The 11,742-nt window shown below is 37.8% G+C and overlaps 1 protein-coding gene across 1 annotated transcript; it reads left to right on the top strand.

The window, feature by feature from the left end:
• Window positions 1-760: 760 nt before the first annotated feature.
• On the top strand, window positions 761-10,336 carry LOC109056887 (NLR family CARD domain-containing protein 3-like). Its single transcript, XM_042769201.1, has 6 exons — window positions 761-1,101; window positions 4,922-6,930; window positions 7,180-7,353; window positions 7,704-7,877; window positions 8,450-8,496; window positions 8,592-10,336. The coding sequence occupies exons 2-6, from the start codon at window positions 4,922-4,924 to the stop codon at window positions 9,113-9,115; spliced, it is 2,928 nt and encodes a 975-aa protein (XP_042625135.1). The 5' UTR covers window positions 761-1,101; the 3' UTR covers window positions 9,116-10,336.
• The last annotated feature ends 1,406 nt before the right edge of the window (window positions 10,337-11,742 follow it).

Genomic DNA, 11,742 nt, shown 5'->3' with positions numbered 1-11,742 from the left:
TTGGCTGTATGTCACGTCACTTTCAGTTAATGTTAAGTGACTTACATTGTAGACACAGTAGTCTGTTTTGCACTAATTCGCCAATGAAATAGTTCCAAACAAATCCACAGCAGAGGTATTGTGCACCTTAGAGCTGTTTGGTTCCTGAATGAATCCCTGATTTTGAACAAACCAGTTTAGCAAATTCAATTACCCATTCATAAATCAGTCCTTTTGAACGAATCAAAATTTTTTTTTAACAGTCTGTAAATACATCTCATGTCAATTTAAATACAGTTTCTGTGATCCTCTGCAGTACCATCTGCATTGCAGGCATGGATTTTATTGATACTGATTTCATTTGATCAGTAACAGTAACCCTATATTATCTTATTATTCTAACTAAATTTGATTAAATAAAAAAAAATAGTACTGGTCATTGTGCCCTTTTTCTAGGTTTTTTTATTTATTTATTTTTTTTTGTGTGTGTGTATAAGCATTTTTCTAAACCTGAATGCACACAGACTCATGGGGACTTGTGTCACAGTGGAGACCTAAATTGAAACAAAATTATAAATCATATAGAAATGTATTTATTTATTATTATTATTATTATTTATTTATTTATTTTTTTTTTTTGAGAATTTTAAAATGCAGAAAGTTTTCTGTGAGGGATAGGTGTAGGGCGAAAACAAGACTCTCTCTCTCTCTCTCTCTCTCTCTCTCTCTCTCTCTCTCACTGTGTCTGTGTGTCACATAAATTAAAATGTAAATGAAACAGAATCATAGAATTATAATTGTAATGAAATAGAATTATAGGTCATATAAATTAAATTAAAAAAATATGTTTCAGCATGTTTTTAATTAACTGATACACATGCATTCAAAAATATTTGATACTATATATCAGTATTAAAAAGAAGCTGAAGAAGAAGAAGAAGAAGATGAAAATAACAAGAATTTGAATTAAACTGGCATGTTTACTCCAAAACATCTGATCTGTTTCCAAGAAGTTTGAGTAACCAAGTGAAAGAGAAACCGAAAGTAAAAACATTACTGCTTTTCATTGACCAGGAAGGAGTCGAAAACAGCAGGACTGACGAGCGGGATACTTTGATCACAGTAAGTCATTCATAAAACATGGAATGTATATACAAATCATTTGAGACAATTAAACTGAGAATTCCAAGTTTTAAATCTGGCCCTGCATGTAAATAGGATTGGTTTCTGATTGCGATAAAGTTGGTTTCACATGACCCTGTTAGGACTTCTGCTTTCAAGAAATTCTATAAATTACATACTAGATTTTACATCCTACCAAGATCTCTGAACTATTATCTTTATTTGACTTAATTGACTTGACTCAATTGCACCAGTTATTATATTTAATCTCTATTGTCAAGGAAGAGTATTATTACCCACTAAAGTCCACATTCTACCTCTTATGCCACCCAAACACTTTACAACTTTACTGGAATGACTTAAAGTTATCGGATTGCTGTTCTTAACACTGTCTGTTATCACTGATATAATTTCCCGTCAAAACAAATTACACACATGACTTGGATCGCTGACAGGTCTAATGTTTAACCAGCTGGACAGGGTTGCCATTTCCTGTTAAAAAATCCAGCTCAAACCCGACTCTTTTCTCTTTTAAATCTTTAGATGATTTTATCTAGACATTTATATATAGTATATGCATATTTAATATATTTTTTTATATTTATTTATTCTTCTTCAGTTACTTTTTTTGTTTTTATAGCTATGTATATATATATATATATATATCACCAAACACATAGTTTCAAAACAATATAAAATATATATATATATCACCATACACATAGTTTCAAAACAGTTTTACAGAAAATCATGATGTTAATAATGTCTTTATACCAGGAATGTCAAACAGTTCATGGAGGGCCACAGCCCTGCAGAGTTTTGCTCCAACCCTAACTAAACTCACCTGATCCAGCAAATTAAGTAATTTAAGCTTATTTAAAGGCTACATGGTATATTAAAGTAAGTTTGGAACTAAACACTCTTGCTTTATACCTTTTACTCACATTTACTGTAGCAGATTAGAGATTTAGGAGATTTAAATGCTATTAATAAAATATATACTCGATTAACCTGCCTTAAAATTCCCTTTGTGGGTGAAACTTACAAAACTTATAACACTTTTCCACCGGGGAACCGAATTGGGAACAGGCTGCCCAGATTCTGGTCCCAAATCGGCCCCAAAACTTTGCTGCTCTCGAACAAGGGAACCTATGATGTCAGTAGGCAGAGCTTCCACTACAGATTGCAGTTTGAAAGGCACCATTTTTTAAAACCGTCGGAGTTCAGATAAATTAACAACATTACTAACAATCAATTATTAAATATGTAATTTCAGCAGTTGTTGGCAGAAGAGACCAACGCTTTCCTTCTGCAAGAGATAGCAAGTGATTTCAATCACATGTTGGTGACATAGATGGTTCTGCTAAGTGGAAATGCGAGCCGGTTCTGAATGAGTGCCACCCTTGACCGAGCACTGGTTTCAGCTCTGGCACCAGGCACAGTGGAAAAGCGGTACTAGATTGTGAAGTGACAAATTGTGCCTCTTATACAGTCTCGCTTTCTCAACTCTCTCTTTCAGTGTTCTTTAGGTTGCCAGGTATTAATTTACAAGGATCAACACACATTAGTAAAAGGAAGTATTTTTATTTTTCTTTTGGTCCTCTCTTATCCTTCACTGTCGTCGCTCCTCTTTTGTATCCTTCCAATCTCCTATGGATCTGTAATTTTTCTCATGACTGTATTTTCAAAATAGCCTAATTATGAGAGAAATCCATGACCCTGGCAACACTGCTGCTAAATATCTCATGGACATCAGTAGGCATCTCTCCTACTGATCACTCCTTTCATAATACAAACATGATTCAAAATCAAGTGAATGAGTACCAATTTGCTCTAAATTTTGGATATTTGTCGGCATTCTTCATTAAAGTGCCCCTATTATGCTGTTTGAAAGGTTCATAATTTGATTTTGGTTTATATGTGCAAGGTCAAAAAACACTTTCATTTTCTTATAGTATGCATTTAATTTTTACAGAATTTTAGTCAAACACAGACATAGAGTACTGCTGAAGCACAGTTTGTTAAGCCAATGAATTGCTCCATCCTTCATGACTGCAAGTAATAAGAACGACAGATATTCTGTATTAATCAACATTTCTAGAAAATAGCAGCCCACAGCTGATTATCAGATCTATAATGTGAGTTAGCTGACAGACCTACAGAAGTGTATTCACAACACAGTACAACACACAGAACTACATATTTTGCACGCTCGACAGAACATCAAAATTAAATCAATTATTAATCAGTGTAATGACGTACAAACTTTACCAATCACGTGCGAAGAAGGAGGACGGGAAACCGGCGAACATTTAAATGAAACTTTAATAACCAATCTATCATAGTTTCTAAACACACAAAAATCAGTGCGACAGCCCCAGTCACGGACGCAGAGTTTTGCTTCACTTTGCTGCGCACAAACAAAAGACCAAACAAACTTACAAATAAAACCCACCGGCCTGGTCCTCTCTCATCCTTCACTGCAGTCGGCCTGGTCGTCGTCGCTCCTCTTTTGTATCCTTCCAATCTCCTCCGTGGAACTCGAGACCGGTGAGTGGAGCAGGTGTCGCTCATTTCCAAATCACTCCACTGGCCTCGCTCCGTTCCCATGGCTCTCAGCCCCGCCCCACTCGTCACAATCATATTTACAGGTTGTGATTCAGAGGAGCAAGCTTGTCCAAACAAACTGTGCACTGAGCCATCTTTCAAAGACAACGGATTTACCAATCCTGCTTCGAACTTGCAGAGATTGGAGAGGCAGTCATCAGTGAAATGACAGGAAGACAGCAAAAGGTTGTGATTATATTGCTGTGGTATCATAGTAAAGAAGAATTTTAACCACTGATACTTCAGCCTCATCCTTTGACAGTGAAAAATAAAATGAATTTACCTCCACAGCGCAGAGCACAGCATCTTCTCGACATTATGTTATCCACATGAGCGAGCTGTTTGAGGGGGGGCGGGGGGTTCAAGTTTTAAATTAAATTTAAACAATTGTTTCAGCTGTTCAAAATCGACTCTTTCTTTTGAGAGACAATAACTTTATTTATGATGAACTTTTAGCTTTACACTGCTTTTCAGCTTTAGACTGTTTACATTCACATACTGCTACATTACACACTGCATGAAAAGTCATTTTTAAAAATCCATAATTGGGGCACTTTAACATTTCATGTTTGTGCTTCCATTTCGAGAGCTAAACTTGAATAGAGATCATCAGGACAACCTTCACAGACTTCTGCTTGGGTTTCATTAAAAGATAAATCAGGGCGAAAATCTTGTAGCATGTGGGTGGCATTAGATTTTGTCCTACAGTTGTGGAGTTCTGTGGATTTTTTAATAGGGCAATAGGGGAAAAATTTAAATACATTTGCTGTGATCCAAAGCTTCTCAACTTGCATCTTTATTACATTTTGGTCACGTCTACTTTGATAAAGTGTCATTGTACATTAACTTGTTCTTAAAAGTTTTTTTCTAAACTGAAATAATTGGTTTCACTTTATTTTGATGGTCCCTTTAACATTCTATTGACTATAAGTAATTTTCCACCTACATGTCTACAAACTCTCATTATAGAATTAGTAGACTGGTAGGGTTAGGGTAAGAATAGGCTGACATGTACTTGCAAAGTTATTTTTAGTCAGTAGAATGTCTGTTGAGAGACCATAAAAATAAAGAGGGACCATCAAAATAAAGTGTTGCCAAATAATTACATAATGCTGAAAACTGAAATATAACATTTTATTGATAATACTTATACTGTTCCTTACACTTGGTAAAGTTTGATGTGCTATTAAAAACCGGTTTCTTTTGTGAAAAGATGGATGATCTGATCCAGGATCAGTCCAGATGTGGAGCTTGTGAGCAGGTTCTAAGAGATCCGGTCTCTATCACCTGTGGACACAGCTTCTGCAGACAATGCATTAGTTTTGACTGGGATCAGTTGAGACTAGAAAACTTTGACTGTCCTCAGTGCCGACAAAGATCCAGAACACATTCTGATCTTCAGATGCACAGAGTCTGCTACACAAAAGCAGCCCTGCAGCAGGAGACTGGAGACCTGAAAAAAAGAGTCAAAGAAATGCACAAAACTAGCATGAGGAACAAGTATGAAAGTTTATTTGAGGGTATTAAACTCCAAGAGAATGAAACCCTCCTGAACAGGATCTACACACAGCTCTACATCTTAGAAGGAGAGAGTGAAGGGGTGAATGAAGAACATGAGGTTTTACAGATAGAGAAGACAGCCAGAACACAACATTCACAAGACACTGGAATCCACTGCAATGACATCTTTAAAGCCTCACCTGAACCAGAATGTGAGAAAGACAAAATCAAGGTTGTTCTTACTAAAGGCATCGCTGGAATCGGAAAAACTGTCTCTGTGCAGAAGTTCATTCTGGACTGGGCAGAGGGAAACTCCAATCAGGATGTAGATTTCATGTTTGTGCTTCCATTTCGAGAGCTGAACTTGATTCAAGATCATCAGTACAGTCTTCACAGACTTCTGCTGGACTTTCATCCTGAACTTCAAGATCTGGGCTCAAAGATTTATGAGGAATGTAAAATTGTATTCATCTTTGATGGTCTGGATGAAAGCAGAATCACACTGAAGTTTTCAGATGCTCAGAAAGTTTCTGATGCTACTGAGATTTCATCAGTGGGTGTTTTGATGTCAAACCTCATGAAAGGAGAGCTGCTTCCCTCTGCATGCATCTGGATCACATCCAGACCAGCAGCAGCCAATCAGATCCCCCCCAAATACATCGACCGTCTGACAGAAATTCAGGGATTCAATGAGCCTCAGAAGGAGGAATATTTCAGGAAGAGAACCAGTGACCAGCATCAAGCCAACACAATCATCTCACACATCAGAAGATCAAGAAGCATCCACATCATGTGCCATATACCCGTCTTCTGCTGGATCTCATCCACTGTGCTTCAGAAGCTCCTGAAAGAAGATCTGAATGCAGAAATCCCTCAAACTCTGACTGAAATGTACATCCACTTCCTGCTGATTCAGATCAACATGAAGAACCAGAAGTATGAAGAGAGAGATCCAGAGAAACTCCTGCAGTCCAACAGAGAAATGATTGAGAAACTTGCTGAAGTGGCTTTCAAACAGCTGATGAAGGGCAATGTGATGTTCTATGAGAAGGATCTGAGAGAGAGCGGTATAGACCTCACTGATGCATCAGTGTATTCTGGGATTTGCACTGAGATCTTTAAGGAGGAATCAGTGATTCATAAGAGGAAAGTCTACAGCTTCATTCATCTGAGCATTCAGGAGTTTCTTGCTGCTTTTCATGTGTTTTACTGCTATTTATGCAGTACAACAGAGACCCTTAAGGTTTTTGATTCAATGCATAATCTGCATCAAGGAGCAATAGATAAAGCCATTGAGAGTGAGAATGGACACCTGGATCTGTTCCTGCGGTTCCTGTTGGGCATCTCACTGGAGTCCAATCAGATACTTTTACAGAATCTACTGACACACACAGAGAACAGCTCAGAGAGCATCAGGAGAACCTCACAATACATTAAAGAGAAGATCAAAGATGGACATGGATTCTCCACTGAAAGATCCATCAACCTGTTCCTCTGTCTGCTGGAAGTGAAAGATCAGACTCTGTCCAGAGAGATTCAGGCATTTGTGAAGTCAGACAAACACTCAGAGAAGAAGCTCTCTCCTGCTCACTGCTCAACAATCGCCTACATGCTTCAGATGTCAGAAGAGGTGCTAGATGAGCTGGATCTGAAGAGATACAACACATCAGATGAGGGTAGAAGAAGACTCATACCAGCTGTGATCAACTGCAGAAAAGCTCTGTGAGTATACTGTTTTGCAAAAGAAAGTAATATTTGCCATTGATGACATCTCAAAAGAATGAAATATTAAAAACTAATAGTCAACAAGGAGTCAGAAATAAAGAATATAATTAAGTGTATGCTATACCATACCAACACTCTTAATTCAGTATATTCTGGATGTAAATATACATAAAACTAATTGAAACCTATGGCCCCTTAAAATTGGGACTAACTGGACATCTGCATCATTTGTTCTTTGTTGTATAGACTCGCTGGCTGTTATCTTACTGATCAGTGTTGTGAGAGTTTATCATCAACTCTACAATCCTCAAATTCTGTCCTGAAAGAGCTGGACCTGACTAATAATGACCTACAGGATTCAGGAGTGAAGCTTCTCTCTGATGGACTGAAGAATCCAAACTGTCTGCTGGAAATATTGAGGTATTTATGAGGAGGTACTTAACTGTTCTATGTACACTATTTGTTATGGCTGTAAATAAATAAAAAAAAACAAGGAGTGTCCAGAAAAATCTTATGTATGTGGAATTACTTTCTTGTGCCATGGATTCAGGATATTCTGTTACTGATTCAAAATATGTGTAGCCTTTGAAACTCTTTGACAAACTTACATTAGAATTGGTGATGATGGATTGAGCTGTTTCTGAAAAGTTATTAGGAAAACAGAAAGTTTTTCAGTCAGGGTGTTTATAATTAGCTTATTATAAAAACAAAAGTCTGTTGAATGTCCTCTTTTAGATAACACGTGTGAATATGTGTCTATCTGTCTGTAGGTTGTCTGGATGTATGGTGACAGAGGAAGGCTGTGGTTATTTATCTTCAGCTCTGAATTCAAACCCCTCACACCTGAGAGAGCTTGATCTGAGCTACAATCACCCAGGACAATCAGGAGTCCAGCTGCTCAACCACAAACTGAATGATGCAAACTGCTCACTACAGATACTCAAGTATGTGTTTTATATATATTTTTAAACTTCATGTGAGCACCTTTCTATTTCTGATCTGTTTTCACATATTGGGTTTGAATCAAAGTATATTTGTATAATTTATATGAGTTCCTCAGGAGCAGGAGATGTTTACGGCTATATCTAGTAACTCACAACATGCTAGCACCATTGTTTTATTCATGCAATTGATTCAATACCAAAATGACACATAAAGAGCAAATATGCAAAGTATTTGTCATCAATAGCAGCTCACTTCCGTGATTTAGTAAATCCTACAAACAGCAAGTAACCATGTCACAGACAATGTTTTTAAGTGACAGTGTATTGATTCGATTCACAATTCATAGGTTTTTGATTCACAATGAGATTCAATTCAGTTTTGATTATTTACTCGATTCTGTATTATTTAAGGCCATTTAAAGGGGTCTCATGTGATTGACAGCTGCTGTTCTGAGGAGAGATGTGGTGCTCAGAAAGCTGCTCACGTAACTGTCCATACAGACATAACAAAAATCAACACTATAAAAAACAATGACAAAACCATATAGGTTTGTTTATCTGTTTGTTTATAGTGTGGGTCATGGAGGACATTTCAGGATTACAGCAGGACCACAAAAATGTAGGTCTATACACAAACACAAACAAATATAAGAATTGTTTTATTTTGTTTTTATAAATGTTTCCCTCTTTTCATCTCATTCTTTGTGTGTTCAGATGCCTGTAGTCTCACACTAGATCCAAATACTGCAAACTCTCACCTGATCCTGTCTGAGAGGAACAAAAAGGTAACATATGTGGAAGAGCAGAAGTCGTATCCTCATCATCCAGAGAGATTTGAGCACCATCCTCAGGTTCTGTGTGGAGAGAGTCTGACTGAACGCTGTTACTGGGAGGCTGAATGGAGTGGGAGGGGGACAGAAATATCAATGACGTACAAAGATATCAGCAGGAAAGGTGGAAGTGACTGCAGGTTTGGATTCAATCAAAAGTCCTGGAATCTGAGCAGTTTTTATAACAGACTCACTGTCTGTCACAATAATGACAGCACTGAGATATCAACCCCTTCATCCTCTAATCGTGTAGGTGTCTATCTGGACTGGTCTGCTGGTATTCTGTCCTTCTATAGTGTCTCTGACACACACACACTCACACACATACACACATTCAACACCACGTTTACTGAACCCCTCTATGCTGGGTTTGGGGTTTATTATGGTTCCCCAGTTTCTCTGTGCTAGACTGAACAACAGAGTTGGGGTACTTGGACTCAGGACTTGGACTCGGACTTGGACTGCAATTATGAATGAACTTGGACTCGGACAGACTCGGGTTGACTTGGACTTGGACTCTGACATTCTGTTTGTTTGTTTGTTTGTTTGAGTTTATTGTTATTTTGTACACAACATAAAATTATGATAAAAAGACATTAATAAATGTCTCCCACTTAAACTCAGTTGTTTAAAGACTAGGTCTCGACTTGGACTTGGCAAAGTGGACTCTGACACAACACTACGTGAACAACCTTATCCAAGGAGAAACAGAACAACAACAATAAAACGTAAAAAGATGTTGGACGAGAATGCCTGGCTTGGAATCTCCTTTCCAGCTCATCCCAAAGGTGTTGGATGAGGTTGATGACAGGACTATGTGCAGGCCAGTCAAGTTCCTCTACACTAAACTCATCCATGTCTTTATGGACCTTGCTTTATGCACTGGGGCACAGTAATACTGGAATAGAAAAGGGCCTTGCCAAAACTGTTCCCAACAAATTAAATGCATAGCATTGTCCAAAATGTCTTAGTATGCTGAAGCATTAAGATTTATTGTCACTGGAAGTAAGGGTATACTGAAAGTATTTTTCAGGCTAGACCAGCCAATGCACATGCACAGTCCTGAGCACACGTCTCTGTTTCTATAGCAACTGGGACTTCTAACGGCAGCTGCGGTGACAGGATTACTTTACCGATTAGTGATTGGCTCTTTTACTCAGAAGGTGGGGCATTCTTCGATAGAGCAGCCATATTGAACATTGCATTTTTTTTCCCATTCAAAACTATACACATCTTGGGTATTCTGTAGTCTTTCGCCTAACCCAACCCCTGAAAAACAGCACTATTCCATTATCTCTCCTCCACAAAACTTAACAGTCTTGACAATGCAGTCAGGCAGGTGACATTCTCCTAGCATCTGCCAAACCCAGACTTGCCCATCAGACTGCTAAACAGAGAAGCGAGATTTGTCACTCCACAGAACAAGTTTCCACTGCTCCAGAGTCCAGTGGCAGATTGCTTTACACCAGTGGTTCTCAACTAAGGTCCTGGGGACCCACACATCTACACTCTACACATTTTCTATGTGTCTCTTATCTGAGACACTAAGAGCTGATGATCTGAGTCAAGTGTGTTAAGTATGGAATACACACAAAATGTGCAGAGTAGTGGGTCCATAGGACTGGAGTTGAAAACCACTTGTTTACACCACTCCATTAGACACTTCCCTGTTGAAAACAGCATACTGTGGTTAGGTATGTTTTGAAGCATGACTGCTGGTTTAAGCTGGTCCTTAGCTGGTCATGATCTGGGTTAAGCTCATCATGTGTTGGTCCTAAGCTGGTCCTGAGCAGGAGTTAGTTGCTTATGACCAGTTTAGGACCAGCACATGACCAGCTTAAACCAGCTCAAACCAGCAGCCATGCTTCAAAACATACCTAACCAGCACATGCTGTTTTTTTTTTCAACAGGGTTGGCATTGTACTTGATGTGAGGCTTGCATGCAGCTGCTCGGCCATGGAAACCCATTCCATGAAGCTCCTGCTGCACAGTTTATGTGCTGATATTAATGCCAGTGGAAGTTTGGAGCTCTTCAGCTTTTACTCTCCATATTACCTGCACTATGACTTTACAGTTGCTGCTGTTCCAAAATGCTTCCACTTTCCAATAATTCCATTTACAGTTGACTATGGGATATCTAGCAGGGGAGAAAATTCACAAATTGATTTATTGTAAAGGTGGAGTCCTATCACAGTACCACACTGCAATTCACTGTTGTTCTTCAAAATGACCCCTTTCCACCCCCCACAGATGTTTGTACATGCAGACTGCATGGCTCAGTGCTTGATTTTATGTTCCTGTGGCAATGGGTCTGATTAAAATACTTGAATTCAGTAATTACAAGGTGTGCCTCAGTACCTTTGCCCAAATATGTATTGTTTTTAGTTCAACATTACTTTTACTATTTGAAATATAATTTTTATATAATTATTTCTTTTCCCACCCTGTATGTATCATAAAAAATAAATGATAATTAAATCATAAATAATTTGCTTGTCTTAGGCCTACATTTTTAATGTCAGTGTGTTGTCATGATATCATTTTGGAGTTAAATTATAATGTTATATTTTCAAGAGCCCAAATTGCCTCAACGCTTCCACATAACCTTTGATCCATATTTGGAATTAGGACATCACGATAATGCAACTGAAGAAACAGAAATAACTTGTTAGTTTCTCAATCTTTCATCTCTTACTCATGTTCATGTGACCAGAACAGAAGACCCAGTCGAGCAGTTTACTTATTTCTTTTTTATTCAATAACAACACATTAAAAAGAAGGAACGTAAATAATAAAACAAGGGATGTATCATAAAAGAAAGATAAATTACAATTTATCAATCAAAATAAAATCAGTAGTTAAGTCCATTATATGAGACTTTTTCATAGCTTTTGTATTCATATTTTCGGAAGAGAAGACAATAGTTGTAAATCCACTGTAAACTGTTTAGGACTGGGCAATATATAGGGCATCTTGATTTTCTGAATGCCAGATAAAGGTTTAATCAGGTAATAAAAACTATAGCGAATTGTAGC

Source organism: Cyprinus carpio, chromosome A2, assembly GCF_018340385.1.
Source record: "Cyprinus carpio isolate SPL01 chromosome A2, ASM1834038v1, whole genome shotgun sequence".
Classification (NCBI taxonomy): domain Eukaryota; kingdom Metazoa; phylum Chordata; class Actinopteri; order Cypriniformes; family Cyprinidae; genus Cyprinus; species Cyprinus carpio.
This window is presented reverse-complemented; position numbering and strand designations above follow the sequence as displayed.

Coding starts and splice junctions, on each gene's coding strand:
- LOC109056887 (XM_042769201.1), top strand. CDS start 4,922: ATGGATGATCTGATCCAGGATCAGTCCAGATGTGGAGCTTGTGAGCAG. Junction 6,931..7,179: donor ATCAACTGCAGAAAAGCTCT/GTGAGTATACTG, acceptor TTTGTTGTATAG/ACTCGCTGGCTGTTATCTTA. Junction 8,497..8,591: donor TACAGCAGGACCACAAAAAT/GTAGGTCTATAC, acceptor TTGTGTGTTCAG/ATGCCTGTAGTCTCACACTA.